The 17,828-nt window shown below is 46.2% G+C and overlaps 1 protein-coding gene across 3 annotated transcripts in view; it reads right to left on the bottom strand.

Moving 5' to 3' along the window:
* Nucleotides 1-265: 265 nt before the first annotated feature.
* map1sa (microtubule-associated protein 1Sa) overlaps nt 266-17,828 on the bottom strand; it is a 37,488-nt gene continuing 19,925 nt past the window's right edge. The window contains exons 4-8 of one of the 3 annotated variants that reach the window (XM_059991384.1): nt 14,896-15,036; nt 11,591-13,577; nt 9,950-10,129; nt 4,798-5,006; nt 266-3,769 (exon numbers count right to left, since the gene is read on the bottom strand). In XM_059991384.1, the coding sequence (XP_059847367.1) occupies nt 3,614-3,769; nt 4,798-5,006; nt 9,950-10,129; nt 11,591-13,577; nt 14,896-15,036 (2,673 nt within the window). In that variant the 3' untranslated portion in view covers nt 266-3,613. Of the gene's footprint in view, nt 3,770-4,797; nt 5,007-9,949; nt 13,578-14,895; nt 15,037-16,178; nt 17,045-17,828 lie in introns of those variants that run through there. The other 2 variants (XM_059991383.1, XM_059991382.1) reach the window with 2 other exon arrangements.

The raw sequence follows: 17,828 nt of genomic DNA on the forward strand, positions 1-17,828 counted from the left end.
TGGTTGACAGCAGCCGCCCACCATCATCTGAAGGAACAACTGGAAATTGGGCAGTAAATGTGTCACCCACATGTGAAACCACAAAAATGGTTATTGCACATTTCGACAGAGGTGTAACGCAAAGATTTCTACTCCCCCTGTGAAGGATGCAGGAAATTCCAAACTTCAGGCACAGCAGCACAATGATTCCTTAGCGGTTCACAGGCAGTCATGGCCAGCATCCACTCAGCAGCACAGTCCAGGGAACAGAAACAGAGGTACACAATGAAAATTAGTCCCTTTATTGAAATATTTTATTTTTCAACTCTCATCTTAAAGCCAGAAATTGTAAAGTAGTGCCAAGAGACATGTCAGTGTATGCACACAGAACAATTTTTAAAAGCAAGTGATATGGGCCGGCAGCCTGCACACCTGCACAAGCCAATCCATGCAAACATCTTTCCAATTAAAGTGAAATGTGGAATCCAACTGCTCCCCACACTGAACCCGGATCACGTCACAAAACACGAATAATGATCGATGCGCAGTGCAGAGAGGCAAAGCGACAGTCTGTCTGGGCTCCCAGCTTCCAGCTGCGAGAGGAATCAAATCAGCCAATCGTCCCTCCTGGGGCTGTGAGGGAGGCAGTGAGAATTCAACATCTTCCATCAGATCTTGGGCTCAGAGTAACCAGTGAAAACAATCAGATGACATGTATCTAGTTGGACAGAACTTCTCTTGGTTAGGTCAACCCAGGTCACCTTTTCTGAACTTGGCCGATTGCTCACCCTGTATTTGCAAGCAGCCGTTACTGAAACACAACTCTCTCCTCAATATATGGCATAGTCAGTCAGCAGTTAGCATGGGAAATTACATAGACATGTCCCGGGAACACAATGTGGGTCCCACTGAAATGCATAAATCAAGTCAAACTGCATCCTGCATTTAGCCTTAAACTATTAGTGTTTAATACTGATTACTCACATTAAAAATACTAAAAAAATTTGAAAGGTTCTACACAAAAGATCAACAGTCCTGCTGACACAAAGCAGCTATTACAAAATAGTGTAAACTGGTTTATATATTAATTTCAAGAATAAATAACTAGATTGAAATCGCGGCATCAATTACAGAGTGATAGTCATGAGCTTTTAGAAGAGGCTCACCGGAGCGTATCTGACTTGAGGAGCTGGCATCAGGGCACAAGGTAGTCACAACTTGAGCTCTGTCGAACCCATAATGTAAACAATTACCAGATCTTTAACTTGAGATTATCCCATACACTGAGGGAAGTCCCTCTAAGGGCTGGAGCAATGATAGAGGGGTTGGGTAGTGGGAGGAAGGAGGGGAGGGTAGTACTTGATTCCAAAACACCACTGAACCCCATATGTAGTTCTGAGGGTGCCTATTTGACCCAAATAGACCCTGATGCACATTATGCTGGAGGCATAAACTTTATGCTTGTTCAAGTCTAGAAACCACCATAAACTTGTAACAAGGTTCTCTCAGTACAACTCACTTTATCCTTCCCTATTCCCTGCCATTAAACCACAACACATCCATCTCTCCCTCAGCTACTTAACTGAACCACCTTTTCCTCCGGATACAAAACATTCCCATTTGGCCTTGGTGGATATTGTTATCTGCCTGTGACAAACCAACATCACTGGAGCAGAAACAGGTCTTCAGGAACAGTGGACAAAGTCACCTGAGCTGAAGGCCTTGTGCGGCCAGTTCTGTTCATGATTAATGCTCACTGTGCTACCACAAAGGGCTTCCAGGGATCAGAGACACAAACTTCTCAACCAAGATCTGTTTGAGCAAAAGTTTCAGCCATGCCCAATTCCATTGTTCTCCAATTCAAAAGCTCCTGGGAAACAAAATCCTTTAGGGTCGGTAGGGATCCTTCACTCTCTCCAAGGACTTCACTATCCTAATGTTTAATGTTAATAGCCCTAGGCTTAATGTTAATGCAGGCCGGAATGGAGATTTATATTAACAAAAGCCATTTCACCAACTAGCATTAATTAGCTCCTCATGAGAGGAAAGGCGTGGAGGCAATCATGCATTTGGATTTGGTGTAAATTTTACTCAGGACCCAACCAATTAGTATTTACCTCTAATTCATGGCCTACAGCCCACATTGAGACTTGTTTGGCAGCCTGCAAGGCCCTCATCAGGAATACGCTCTCAGTTCCTTCCCCTGGGAGTGTGCAGTTAATTTTTGTGCAACTCCCATCACTCACCCTCATTGATAATGTTCAACTTACTCAAGCTAACAAACATGCAGTATATATTTAATATCAAGCAGCACCAGAGTTCCTCGTTTTACTTGGTAGAATTTTCTAGAAGCAGTGTTGTAACAAACTAAGCGTTTGGTTCTCAATCTAAAAGTCAAAGTGTAAACCCAGACTCAAAAGCTGCCCAACACAACCAGATTACCACAGCGTCAATTTGAACTAACCTTTGACCAATGGCACTTGCCAAAGATTCTCCAACCAATGAGAGGCACTTCCTTTACTATCCTATCGGTTGAATTGGCATTTGTTTCAAGAACACATGACATCCAACCAATAGAAAAGGTCATGACATGGGAGGATCACTGACTAAATAGCTAAACCAGACATCAGGACCCTCCCCAACTGAAGGACATTTTGTTGGAAAAAATGAAATTGAATCAAGATCAGAACATTATACAGATCTTACTTTGCACAGCTTTGGACCAAGTCAAATTGATAATATGACCATTGGACAAAGTCAGAAATGGGAACAACTTACCTCCTGGTTAGATTATTCCTGGGCACAGAAATGTGGCCAGTTCAAGACCAGCTCGGCTATTGGGCTGTCACACTGACAATGACAGTTTGTCCACTGTAGACCGGAAGTTTAGTCTCCCACAATCTCTAAAGTACCGGAGAGCAGATCCAACCCTACCAGGTCATGGATGCTGCAGCAAGAAGTTGGACTGTGGCCAAGGGGGCAAGTATTTGAAAGTGGAAAGGCTTCCTTTGTAATAATTCTAAACCATGACTGTCAATCAAGAGGAAGGGGAGAACAGAGTCTTCATCCTTCCTACATAATAGCTGCTTCTTGTAACATAGAGCTGTGGAGTTCAACTAACAGCAGGCCTCCAAATCAAAGCCAAGAATGTCAGCTCAACTAAGACCACAGCAAAATATTCATTCACAGTAACCAAGAATGGTTCAAATAGTCTCTTCCCAAGTTATTTATATGTTAGGGACAAAAGCATTTAAAAAACGAAACTGCCACCCTGTCAGAATATTTGGTGGCTAGCCAGTCCCATCTCAAACCTTTGGTCCCAATTGGCTCTTACCCTCCCACCATGGTCATAGTTTTGGCTCTTCACCCAGTTCACTGCTGCTCTAGTGATCTCTAAGCTCCCAGCTGATACAATTGTGCAACTGAAGAAAGGTTTCACAGGAACTGGGACAAAGCTTCCATGGTTACGTGCATTACCCGACGCATCACTAGAAACAAACACTTCAGAAAGGGTCTACATATTGCCTGGGGCAGGCTAGGGTTTAAAATAAACCTGCCCGGCTCTATCTCTGGCTCTTTTTGTCCTTGGAAAAAGGGTGCTCAAAGGAGTTACACTCCCTGTGGCCACCAGCAATCAGAATTCAACTTTGCATGCTGGGAATGTCTCCTCTTGCATGACAACTGTACTGTTGCTGCCCAACACAGTGATGTTCAAAGACTGCTGCCTCTCGTGCGTCTCCTGGTACCATTCATGCATGATGGGAGAGTCAAAGGTCGGGATTATGGTGACCTGCAAAAGCAAAGAACAAGGTCACATAAACGACTACAAATACCCTTCCAGAGCTTCAGCAAGCACAAGACTTGATGGGCAGAATATTAGATCAGATGTTACAAAATTGCCCCACAACCATTGAACGGTGTCTGACGGGAGAATAGACATGTTGCCCAACAGCTGCCCCTGTTGCTCAATGCATAATCCATCCACATACTTAGCCTTGACTATTTGAGATACAGCTCCACTAGGACGAGACTCCCTGTAAAACAGCACTTCAGTAAGTTGTGCCAAAAATCTTCCAAGCAATCTGTGGGCAACAAAGTTATTGTAACATGCACAAAATGCTTGAGGGATTCAGCAGCTCAGGCATCGTCTATGGAGAGGAATAAACAACTGATAGTTTCAGGCCGAAACCCTTCATCAGAACTGGAAAGGAAGGGGGAAGAAGCCAGAATAATGTGTGTGTGGGGGGGTGGGTAGGAGAAAGAGTACAAGCTGCCAGGTGTACACAGCTAAGAGGCATCCAATACTGTGCATTCCCACAGTAGTAATCAGATCATTTACCTTTGTGGCACTGAACGTGATATTAACCTTGGAGGCCGGGAAGAATACCCCAAGAAATTCTTTATGACGAAACCAGCAAACGATCAAAATGAGCAAAACTAGTGGAATTAGCAATAACAGAATTACTGTACCATGGGAAATTTAAGAGGGTAAAGCAGAGGAGTGGTTCACCATTTCACATGAAAGGCATCAGCACACTGTTGGTACTGCTTTTGCATCATCTGTAGTATACAGCATAAGGTAATTGGGACAGTTGATACGAAGCTTATGTTATCTAAAGGTAGAATGGATTAGAGGAGATTGCAGTTACAGCACAAATTTCCAATGGAGCAATTAAGTTCAGGAAGTGGCTGGAATTGGAAGTAAACAGCTTCCAGGAGGATTGGCTGAGTGGGATTACAGGGCAAGATCACCGTAAAATATTACAAATCTTGGGTGTTGGGGATTTGAAAGCCTTTGTCCAAGTTCAAGGTCCTCACCTGCACATTATTGCCCCACACTGCTTTGCCTTCCAGGAGCGAATCCAGAATGTTCCTCATCGCACCCTCTTTCTGAGGGTCATCTCCACTTATGACGTAGACTGACGATCGCAGACGCTTGAAGAAATCGGTGTTGATTGTCCTGGCAGCATAGCTGTTAGGGATGTAGGCAAGATCCACGTACACAGGGGGACACTTGCTCACTGCACCTATAATACATGAAATCAATGGGCTGTTGGCTCCAGGTGTCAGTGGAACCACTGATTCAGCAACTATTGAGGTCAAGAACTACATTAGTGAACTGAATCAAGGTGGAATTTGAGTTTGAGCAAGCCATTGCTGGTAGTGAGTGAGCAAGAGATGTAAAAAGTAAGCAAGACCTGCCTGGACTTCCGACAGAGCTTGAGATCATTGGGTAAACAGGCACTTGGCAAGAGCCAATACAAACAAGTGAGGTTTAAGCAGAGTGGTCATTGTTGGAGTGGGACAGTGTTGGAGTGGGAAGGTTGAGGCTTTGGAGAGATGAGGCAAGATGTTTAGAGAACCTTTGTTTTTGAGAGGTATTGAGGCCCACAACGAGTGTAAGGATAGGGATATGGTGTGGTTTAGGTTGTCTCTCAGTACATGACAAGTATAGGCAAAGAAATGAGGTGCTTGAAGAGTATATAAAATGAGTAGGTTCTCTAAACATCATGTGGGATGTGCAAAGACAGGGAGACCTCCATGTTAGAGAACTGAAGCAGTAGCTGGATGGAAAAATCATTTGGAAAGCTAAGGGGTCAATTGACAGGAGCTACAGGGAGGTAGTTAGATTTATGGTGCAGGAAACAGACAAATGGATGACTAGCAGGAGAAAAAGGATAAACAGCCAGTGCAGGGTACCCTTATGGTCATTCCCCTCAACAAGAAGTATACTATTGGGGCGGGTGGGGGGGGGGGGGGGCGCGGAGAGAGACCAAGCAGAGGAAAGACACAGCAGTCAGGCCTCCTGCAATGAGCCTGGCTCTGACTCAGAAGGGGAGAGAATGGGCAAGCAGAATTGATAGGGGATTCATTGCTTGGGGAACAGACAAGATGTTCTATGGATGAGGAGATTCCCAGATGTTACGTTGCCTCAAAGGTGCCAGGGTCATCCGATTGAGAACACAGCATTCTTAAGTGGGAGGGTGAACAGCCAGAGGCCATGGTCCACATCAGTAAATGGGTATGAAGGGTGACAAGGTCCTGCAAAGTGAATTCAGGGAATTAGGTGATAAGTTAAAGGACAGGACCTCTTGGGTTATTATCTCAGGATTGCTACTCGTACCACGTGCTAGTGGGGCCAGAAAAAGGAAGATCATACAGTTTAACATGTGACTATGGACATGGTGCAAGAGGCAGGCCTTCAGATTATGGATCACTGCACTCTCTTCGAGGGAGGGTGGGACCTGCACAGAAGGAATAGTTTGCACCTGAAATGGAGGGGGGGCTTGTACATTGCCTGAGAGTTTGAAGTGCGGGGTGGGGTGGGGGAGGGAGGGTAAAATGGAGTTGCAGGGGGATGGGAACCAGATCTCAGCAGATAGTGGAATGGTTGTGGGTAAAAATGTTGTTCAGCCTACAAAGTAAGGAATTGAAGGTGAACATGTTGGGACTAATGTTCTGAGTTGTGTACTCCGCAATACAAGGAGTATCACAGGAAAGGCAGATGAGCTCAGGGCATGGATCAACATGCGGAATTATGACATTGTAACCATTAGTGAGACTTGGTTGCAGGAGGGGCAGACTGGCAGCTCAATATTTCAGGGCTCCAATGTTTTAGTGGTGATAGACCAGGACGGATTATACAGTGAAGGGGTGGCATTACTTGGTCACAGCAGTGCTCAGACAGATCAGACTGGGTAGCTCATCTACTGAGGCTATTTGGGTAGAACCGAGTAAAAAAAGGTATGACCACGTTAATGGGATTTATTACAAACCACACAATTGTCAATGGCATGCAGAAGAGCGAATTTGTAGGAAGATCTCATGCTGTTGCAAGAATCATAAGGTTGTCATAAAAGATCATTTTTATCATTCCACATATTGACTGGGACTCTCATACAGTAAAAGGACTGCATGGGATAGAAATCATCAAATATGTTCAGTCAAGTTTTGAACAACATAGAGGTCTCAGAGAAAGAGAGATACTGGATGTCCTTTAAGTGAAATGTTAGGGTAGGTGACAGAAATGAAAGGGAACACTTTACATCTAGTGATAAGACCATAACACATAGGGGTAGAATTAGGCCATTAGGCCCATCGAGTCTGCTCACCATTTCATTATGGTTGATCCATTTTTCCTCTCAGCCCCAATCTCTTGCCTTCTCTCCATAACCTTTCATGCCCTGACCAGTCAAGAATCTGGCAACCTCTGCCTTAAATACACCCAGAGACCTAGCCTCCATAGCCAACTGTGGCAATGAATTCCACAGATCCTCCACTCTCTGGCTAAAGAAATTCTTCCTCACCTCCATTCTATTCCGAGGCTGTGTCCTCTGGTCCCAGATTCTCCCACCATAGGAAGTATCCTCTCCACATCCACTCTATAAAGGCCTTTCAACATTTGACAGGTTTCAAGGAGATCCCCCCCCCCCCCATATACTTCTAAATTCTAGGTGAACTCAGGCCGAGGAATCAAACACTCTTCATATGATAAGCCGTTCACTCCTGAAATCATTTTCATGAAACTCTTTTGAACCTTCTCCAGTGTCAGCACATCCTTTCTAAGATAACAGGCCCAAATCTGCTCAGAATACTCCAAGTGCAGCCTCACCAGTCCTTTATAAAGTCTCAACATTATATCCTCTCTTTTATATTCAGGCCTCTCAAAACAAATGTTAACATCACATTTGCCTTCCTCATTACAGACTCAACCTGCAAATTAATCTTTCGGGAATCCTGCACGAGGTCTCCCAAGTACCTCTGCACCTCAGATTTTTGAAATTACTCTCCATTTAGTAAATAGTTTAGCTTTTTATTTCTTCTACCAGAAGTGCATGACCATACACTTCCCGACACTGCATTCCATCTGTCACTTCTTTGCCCATTCTTCCTAATCTGTCTAAGTCCTTCTGTAGCCTCGCTACTTCCTCAAAAGTACCTGCCCCTCCACCTATCTCCATATCATCTGCAAACTCTGCAACGAAGCCATCAATGTCATTGACATATAACGTAAAAAAAAAATGCAGTCTGAACAGATCCCTGTGGAATACCACTAGTCACCAGCAGCCAAAGAGAAAAGGCTCTCTTTATTCCCATTCTTTGTCTCCTGCTGCTTTACCCATACTGGTATATTTCCTGTGATACCATGGGCTCTCAACTTGTTAAGCAGCCTCATATGTGGCACCTCGTTAAAGCCTTCAAAAATCCAAGTATACAACTGATTCTCCTTTGTCTATCCTGCTTGTTATTTCTTCAAAGAATTCCAACTGATTTATTAGGCAAGATTTTCCCCTCAAGGAAACCATGCTGACTACAGCCTATTTTCGACTAGTGCCTCCAGGTACTTTAAGAGTTCATCCTTAATAATCAACTCCAACATCTTCCCAACCACTGAGGTCTCCCAACGTCTTGAAGAGTGGAGTGATATTTGCAATTTTCCAGTCTTGCAGTACCATTCCAGAATCTAATAATTCCTAAAAGATCGTTGCTAATGCCTCCACAATCTCTTCAGTCACCTCATATAACCCTGGGACGTGGTCTACCTGGTCCAAATGACTTATCTACTTTCAAACCTTTCAGTTTCCCCAAGAACTACCTCCATGTTAATGGTAATTTCACACATTTCTGACCTCCAACACTCTGGAACTTCCAACATCACAACTCCATTAGTTTCAAAGCAATTATGGAGAAGGATAGGACTGATCCTCAGGTGGATATTTTAAATTGGAGAAAGGCCAACTTTGACAACATCAAAGGATCTAGCAGGTGTGGATTGGGATAGTTTGTTTTCTGGCAAAGGGATACCTGGTAAATGGGAGGCCTTCAAAAGAGAAATCTTTAATAGTACAGGGGCAAGGCTAACTGGTTTAGAGAAACTCTGTTATTTAGGACTATTGAGGCCATGGTTAAGCAAGAGGTGCGTGGAGGGTATAGGCAAAAAAAAACAATGAGGAGCTTGAGTATACAAAATGCAAGAGGAAAATCAGAAGGGCTAAAAAAAACCGAAGGCACGAGGACGCTCTTGCAGACGATGTGAAGGAGAAACCCAAGAGCGAAAGTATAACAAGAAACAAAATTGGTCCTCATGGTCATCTGTGCATGGAGCCAAAAGAGATGGCAGGGGATCTTAAATAGATTTTTCATCTGTACTTACTTGGGAGACGGGCACAGCATCTATAGAACTGAGGCAAAACTGCAGAGAGGTCATAGACCATATCAAGTTTACAGAAGAGGAGCTTGCTGAGGAAAATTAAGTGCCCAGGGCGAGATAAGGTGTCACCTCTGACCTCGAGAGGCTAGTGGCCCTAGCAGAGGTATTCAGAATCCCCTCAAACAATGGTGAGGTGCCAGAGAGCAGCTAAAGTTGTTCTGTTGTTCAAGATAGGCACTAAAAATAAAACCAGAAAACTATAGGCCAATGAGTCTAACATCACTAGTGGGTAAACAATTTGAAGGTATTTTAAGGGACAGAATAGATAAGTATTTGGACAGACATGCCCTGATTAGGGGTAGTCAACATGGCTTTGCACATGGTAGATCGTGGTTAACCAATCTTAGTATACAAGTATAAAATTGTGAGGGGTTTAGGTAGGTTCAATGTAAGCAGGCTTTTCCGGTGAAGTTGGGCGAGACTAACTAGAGGTGAAGGGTGAAAGGTGAAATACTTAAGGGGAACTTCTTTTCTCAGGGTGGAACAAGCTGTCAGTGGAAGTGGTAGATGCAAGTTCAATTGTGATATTCAAGAGAAGTTTGGGCAAGTCCACCACTGTGAAGTATTTCCAAAGATTCCTGCCACGTGGACCAACTTTGATTTTGAGGCAACTTACATTAGTAATATTCCACCACCAACCAGTAAAATAAAATTTGAATGTACCACAAAACAGAAAAAAACTCAAAAGGAAACAGACATTTGGCCCACCCTTTCAGTGCCAGAGACTAAGCAATTGGTCTCACATATCATAGAACTGACCTGCCATCGTGCTGCGAGAGGTGCTCTGAGATGATTTGTAACTTGGTACTTGGGAATTCTTTCCTTTCTTTTCTTCCGAGTTGATGGACTGGCTGGAATTAACCCTGGAAACCTTCCCCGACTGCTCAGTCTTGCCGGCCGTGGCCGATTTTTCCACCTCTTTGGATGTCGGCTGGGGACCTTTTGGTTTGGACAAAGTTGCCTGTTTAGCATTCTCAACTCTGCGACCCAGAGAGCCCACAGCCGGCTTGGACCCTGGCTTCCGCCCTTTTGACTTCTCGACCGCACCTTTGGCAGAGGTCTGCGTCAGGACCTCTGGGTCTACCATGCAGATGCCAGGCTGGGGCGGGGGCGGTTGGGGGTCCTTCATTGGGGAGGGGGGAGGGTCATGTGACCTGGAAGATAATGGGGGGCAAGCAGGGCCCAGAGCAGACCCGCCCACCGACAGACACTCGGAATCGTCCTCAGAGTCCATGCCACCATCTGCAGTGATTGACGGGCAGTCCTCGGTACCGGGAGGGACTGCCGAGCCCGAGTGGGACAGGAGGGACTCGCTGGCAGAGGTTGGGGTGGTTTGGTCCAGTGCCACCTTCCTGCCGGAGAGGGCCACACGGTCCCCACTCTGCCCTGTGGGCTTTGCGCATTCCTGGGAAAGGTCACTGTCATCTGACGTGTCCCTGGGGCTAGGGTTGACAAAAGACGGAGAGATCTCAGTCTTGGGGTGCTTGAATTCACAAGGCGACACAAGGCACAGGTCGACATCGTGAGGGGATTCGGAGGGGAGCCCAGCCACATGCGGCCCGGGACCGTCCACTCCGTTGTGAGGGGGTCTGCAGTCTCCTTGGCTGGAAAGCAGAGGCCGGAAGGCGTCCTGCAAAGACCTCAGGGGGAGGCTCATGCCTTGAGGGTCGCCCATCCCTGGGAGACCGTCATGTTCAGGAGAAGTGCTCGGTGCTTCGGTCAGGGGCGGCAGGACCTGCTCAAAGGAGACAGACAGGGACTCGTCAACTTCGGTGGAGTGAGGAGAGCCAACCTCGGCTGGCAGCGAGGGGGTCGTCAGAGTTGGCGAGACATCGGGGGCAACTTCTTTGAAGGGGCTCAAGCTCAGGGTGCCAGCGTGCCTGTCCAGTGGTGCACCGGCATTGTCAAATGGTGGCTGTGGGTGTGACTGAGGGGATCCATCTGCCGGTCTCTCGCAAGCATTGGCCAACTGGCTTTCCCCATGCAGGATGCCGGAAACGCTCTCAATTAAACTGTCTTCACTTCTGGGGAGGATGCCGTCAGTTGGCGACTGGTGGAAGGGGGTGTGGCCAGCGCTGGCGGGCCCGGATCCAGGAGGGGAGACCATTTCCAGGGTCTTCTCCTCAGAGCTGGTATACTGCTCCTCCGCATTGTCCTGATTGGTGGTGGATACCAGCCCTTTGACCTCACCTGCCAGCCCAAGCTCAGTTGGTGTTAGGTCAAAATTAACACTACGATCACTCCTGGGAGTCTTTGCAAGAGGGGACAGGGCAGCCATGTTCCTGCTGGGGCTCAAATTGTCATCAAAATACCTGAACTTATCAGGACTTTCCAGCTCAAAGTCATGGTCGTTGTCAGTACCACAGATCAGACCGTTAACAGGATGGATTGTAACCGTACCTTCATCACCCTGTGCTCTGGCACCAACCCCCGCAGCTTGCTCCGTGCCAGTCTCTTGCTCTCCCGCCGCCTTGCCGTTTTCAGCAGCGCCGTTGTTCCATAACCGAGTCCCGAGCTCCCTCCCCACCTCCACAGCAGTGAAACCCTCCTCAGACAGGGCATTCCCCAGCACCACTGCCCCCTGGGCCCCTGCCGAAGCAGCTTCCTCCTGGGGCAGTGAGCCTGGGCCCCCCTCCTGCTCCAGCTTCTTAAACTCCTCTGTCATGTCTTCAGGAGTGGACATCCCTGAGGAGGCCGCCTTGTCTCCCTTCCCCGCAGCTGCAGTTTGCTGAGGGGTGGGCTCCCGCTTTGGTCCCCCAGGCTTGGGTCTGACCAATTCCTTCCCAGGAGTCACATGATCCTTCTTGGGCTCCCTGGAGCTGGCCAGGGCATTGACTTTGGCCGAGCCCTTCCTACCTTCAGCAGCTGCCGGGAGTCTCTTGGTAGGGGGCTTGGCCACAACTTTGTCAATCTTTTTGGGCTCCTTTTTAACTTGCTTCAGCACGTCCTTCTTCAGCACTTTCTTGTCCTCAGCCTCTTTCCCATCTTCCCTTTTCACCATCTTCACCTCCTTATTCTCATCCACCTTCGTGGGCCTGGATTCCTTCTTCTGAACCTTCTCCATGGACGCTTTCAGCGAGGTCTCTGCTCTTGGTTTGTCGCCCGCCTCGGGCAAGGCCGATGCGTTCGGGGGACACTCTTTTGCTTTCTCGCCTGGCACCGCAGAGGCAGCTCTAGTTTTCCCGGCCTTGTCCTTCTTATCAAGCTTTACTGGCTTGTCCTTGGCAGAGGACGGCCTCCCCCCCATCAACCCGACCTCCGGCTCTCGCCCCGATTTCCCAGATGAGCCCCTAGTGAGGCTTTTCAGACTCTCACGGCTCTCCGTGCGTCTCGGTTTGCCACTTTTCTCCTTCTGCAGAGCCTCCAGCTCGCCTCGAGTAGCCACAGGCTGCTTCAGGAAGTCCAGGTGCTTCACCCTCTCAAGCCCCTCCAGGATTTTGCCTTGCGGAGCACAACCCGGGAAGAGCACGCGGATTATCTTCTCCACCTTGCTGGCTGGGTGCCAGGTGATGAGAGCGCAGACGGAGACCAAACACTGAATTGGGAGGTCCTTCCCTTTTGGCCAGCTGCTGCCTGTCCACTGACGCAACATGAAGTCCAAATCCTTGCTGTCTTTGCTTGGGTTAAGGACGTACATTTCCAGGCGGCCAACTCCCATTTTCTGAAAGAGTATTATCGGTTCGATGGAGTTGCCAACAGTCCTATACAAGGGGAGCGGGTTAATACCCAGAAGTTCCAGTCGTTGAAGCAATACACTGACCTCATCTACACCTCGTCTGACACTTTCCCTCTCAATGTGCTGGAGTCTATTTGATGCATTGAGGAACATGACACCAATCTCAGGAGAAATTAGGTTCTTTGTCCAGTCACCATTTAGTTCCGAGCCTTGTGATTGATCCTCGTCTAGTTCTGCCAACTTCCTCTGCAGCAGACTGTTGATCCCGGGCAGGTTGTCCGTCCCGATGTGAGTCAGCAGGACTGAGTCGATCCTGTCCAGGTGACGGACCAGCTTCCAGAACGAGGACTTCTGGTCTGAGCCTCCATCCACCAGGATGTTGAAGCCATTGACAGCAAAGAAAGCGGAGTCGCCCCGGCCGCCTGGGAAGATGTAGCAGCAAGGCCTGGAGAGCTTCAGGAAGCCCACAGTAGCTGGAGGCTCCAGCAGGTCAAAGGGAGACGACGCCTCCAAGGACTCGGTGAGGTACTCCAAGAACTCCTGCAGCCCTTCCATCTCCAACAGCGCGGCTGGAGGATTCACCTTGATCTCGATGAACTCCTGGAGGCTGTGCTGCTCCAGGCTCGACCGCTTCCACTCTCCCAGGTCAGGGCAGCAGAGACAAAGGCTGGCCTTGTCGGCAGGAGGCGTGAAGCTCAGCAGCTCTCCAATCTAACAGAAACACAAAGTCAACCCATTAATGCAGCACTTAGGTCATTCAAAGCCCCAAATTCATTCATCCAGCAGCCCTGTACTCTAACCCACCCTGGCTCCCAGTTTAGCAGTAAAGAAGTTAGTAAATTATCAAATACCTCCATGCTATCACCCCTCCCAGCTCTCTAGCCCAGTGTTCCTCTAGCTCCCACCCCAAGTTTCTGTTCCTGCCTCTATGAGAAACATGCACTTGCAGTGGAGAAGTTGCAAAGTTGATTTATGAGCTCCGCAATCCTAGTGCCAGGATTACAGCATTTTATCTATGAGGAATGACTGAACAAGACGAATGAATTTCCTTCAAACAGTGGAAGCTGAGGGGAGACTTGACGAGGGGCTTCAGTGAAGTGTGAAAAACCAACTTCCCTGACTGGAGGGTCAAAAACAGGGTGCAGATTTAAAGTAACCAGTGGAAAATAAGGGTGAGATAAACTATCAGAAGGCTTGAGCCTTTAACCGAATTTAATTTAATCACTTCTAACCAAATTCAGATGAGCACATGAATTGCCTCAGAAGAAAAGGCTGAATGCTGGAAAATGGGATCAATACAGATGGGTGCCTGGTAGTCACCATGGACACGGGTCAAATTGGCCTGTTTCCCTGTCATATGATTCCATGTCTAACACTGAAAAGGTGGCAGGGCAGGAACCCTCCTTGGACTGCAAAACCCAATGCTGGAAAGTGGGATTAGATCAGCAAATTCTTCACTCAATCATCATAAGGATTACAGGCAGAGTAATCGCTATGTTGTTATGAAATTCTTTTCAAACTTCCATTGAATCTGGCTCCAGTATCCTTTCAGGAAGCACATCAGCTCTGTGTAAATATATCCAAGCGGCAGACTTTGAATAACCCTAATCCCTTGCAAATTTGTGCTTTTCTTCCAGGAAAGGAAGGCCAGCTTCTCTGAACATCTCATTTCCCTCTCCCCATGTCCAGCACTCAGGACTGCTTGAGCCAAAAGCCTGAAACTCTTTCAAATATCTTTCCTTCATCTCTTGCTCCTTAAAGCCTACCTTAGCAGTCAATGTTTCAATCACCTGTCCAATGTTTCTGTGAATTATTCAACACTTAATAGCTATACAACATTGAAATGCCTTGGATAATACAATACCAAGTCACAAAATAAATACACTATTGTCCCCCTCATTGAATTGAACGATGTCTAAATCTTAATCTGTTGTACCATCTGAAACTCCCAGGACAGGTATAACAGTTAGATATCCCTGTACACAAGATAATAGATAAATGGGCAAGTAAGAGTATTGCTAGAAACAACCTCCTTATCCGTGAAGATCTGGATGAAATCGTGGAATGTGAAGGATCCTTTTTGCAGGAGTAGATCACCAGATTCTTCTAAACACGTCCCGGCCAACACCAGCAACTTATGCCGTGAGGCAGCCGATATCAGAGTCCGCACCTAGAATTGAAACAAACAGATCAGACGCTCCTCCTGGGAATGGAACACACCACCAGATCTCCAGTGATGGCACTGTGTTCCATGGTCAACTCAGTCAGAAATTCAGATTTCTTTCATGAACTCGCGGTAACAATCAATGAAAGTTGGACAGATTTTTCACAATATGGAGATGCCTCAGAGACTTAACTGATAGACGCAAGTTTCTTTTACTGTTTTAAATGAAATGTTGCAGGATAAGAAACTTTGCACCTATAAAGTATGGGGGGGGGGGGGGCATCTCTCCCTCTCAATAACACAAATGAGCAGATTATCCAATTTACTGGCGACTGTAAAATATTGGCCAGTACATAATGTGTTGGAGGAGAAACTGCTCTGCTCTTACTTCAATGAAAGTATGGGATCACTTATCACACCAAGGTCAGAGCTCAGACACTGATTTGGAACCATGTACCAATACATCTGCTTCCCACGGGCGCTGCAGTGACTTTAGATGCTCTTGCGGTGTATCACTGGTAACAGACTGCAGTGTTGTTGGAACTACACACTGCTGCAAGCAGAGAGAATTCTCTCCGTTTCGTAGACGCTACTTTGCAGACGTTGGATGGGCATTGGAGTTTGGCGATGACTTCGCTCACCACTGGAGACTGCCTGCCCACAAGAGCACGCTGACACACAGACCAGACCTCAAAAGGAACGGCACCATGAAGGTGGCTACTGAGGGATTCAGTGAGTTGGACAGGGAGATGGGAGCAATCAGAAAGGAAGAAAGCTATAGTGGAAAAAGGCCGCTTTGGGAAGAGGTAATCACCATGGCAGAGAAAGCCAAGTGACGGGGGTAATAACCTGAATCTATCAGGAGAGGGCAGAAGAGTTCACCAGCCAATAGAGTCAGATTGAAAAGATGATTAAAAAAAGGCAAGATACCTTTGTTAGCAAAGGAAGAGATCACCGCAGTGGTGGGGAACAACTAGCTCAGGTTAAGATGTGGAATCAACTTGAGTGGGGATAAAGAAATAGCAAAGATAACAAGAGGATACAAAAGCAAGAAATAGGTAAGAGAGGAACTGCAATAATCACAGGTAAATTTAATCAGAAAGATTGGATAAATCAAATTGGCAAAGTTAACCTCACGGAACTCGTACCTTATTTGGGACAAAGCAATGCATTGGTTTCTCAATCAGGGAGCAGATCAGCTTACATCTGGCATAATGTAATGAGGCAAGATTAATGTATGACATCATAGCCAGAAATCCCAGAGTAAAGAGTGAACATGGCATCTTATAATTTCAATTTTAGTTTGATTCCGAAACTCAATGACAATGAGGACAAATGAGGCTGTGGGCAGAGAGAATAAAGGTTAACATGGCAGATCATCAGGAGGTATTTTAAGCATTTTTATAAATCTCAGTAAATGTATATTCTAGTGAGAGAGAAGAATGTGACATCATCCACAATCAAGGAAGCTAAAGATCGCATCAAAATGAAAAAGCATACAATTTTGCAAAGATTGGTGGTAAATTAGGTGACTGAAAAATGTTTAGAAGCAGCAAAGGATGATTAAAATAGAATTAACTAGCCATAGACAAGAACAGACAATAGGAGCTACAACTATAAAGAGAAAGGGGTCAACTAACGTAAACGTCGCTCCTTCAAGAATAGGGCTGAGGAATTAATAATAGCACATCATGAAATGGCAGAGATGATAAATACTTACTTCACATTGGTTTTCTTGGTTGGAAACAAGAAACACCCCAATAACTATAGATAACCAAAAGGGCTATAATGAGGGAAAAGCTCAAAACAAATACTAGAGAAAAGTTATCAGGCAAACTAATGGGGTAAGGAATAGCCTCAGGCTGAACAACCTACATTTAAAGTAAATATACCAACTGTTGAGCGAACTCAGTTGGACTGGAAAACTATACAGTATATTACGCTAACATCTGCCATTGGGTCTACACAAATCCACTAAACAGATAATAGCAGGATATTGAGAAAACCATAAGACACTCAAGGAGAATCAACATGGTTTCATGAAAGGAAACTAGCATTTGACAAATATCTTTGAACTCCTTGAAGATGTTACAGATAGTGTGGATAAAGGGGAACCAATAGATTTAGTGCATTTGGAAGGTCCCCAGCTATGGGTAAATAGCCCACTGTCTTGTAGGCAGCCTCAGGAGTGATGAAGGACACGAGAGTAAACCCAGACAGAAAATCCAGAGTGGAGCCCCTAAGGCGGTAGGATGTCACTGAACATCCTCCCGGCAGCTCCTGCAGCCAAGTTGGTGCCAAACGCTTCACTTCACTTTCCTTTGGACTACAGTGGTGAGGCTGAGAGAGGGATCTTGATGAGTGGGCACCCCAGGGTCTCCATTGTTCTTCGAGACAGGCGGATGCCATCAATTTGGAAGGTGCCACAGAGAAGGTTACTGCATGTGTCAGGAGGGCATGGGTTAAAGGCAAGGGTGTAGGTAACAGAAAACAGCCAGGATACCTGGGCCATTTTCAGATTAGCAATGAGTACTTAACACATCTCTGTAATTCCCTTTACACCATTGTAAAACCAATACATCTGACTGATATTAAATCTGCTGAGTATTAGTGGGAGAAAGTAGTTGGCAAATAGACAATGCAGAAAAATATGAAGATATCCACTTAGGAAGGAAGAATAAGAAAGCAAATTGTTTCTACATGTAGCAAGAATACAAATTGTTTTTGGACAAAGGGATACAAGAACCTAAAATCATGGAAATAGGAGCAGTGGGCCATGGGCCATCAATCACTTCAAG

Source organism: Hypanus sabinus, chromosome 16, assembly GCF_030144855.1.
Source record: "Hypanus sabinus isolate sHypSab1 chromosome 16, sHypSab1.hap1, whole genome shotgun sequence".
Taxonomy (NCBI): domain Eukaryota; kingdom Metazoa; phylum Chordata; class Chondrichthyes; order Myliobatiformes; family Dasyatidae; genus Hypanus; species Hypanus sabinus.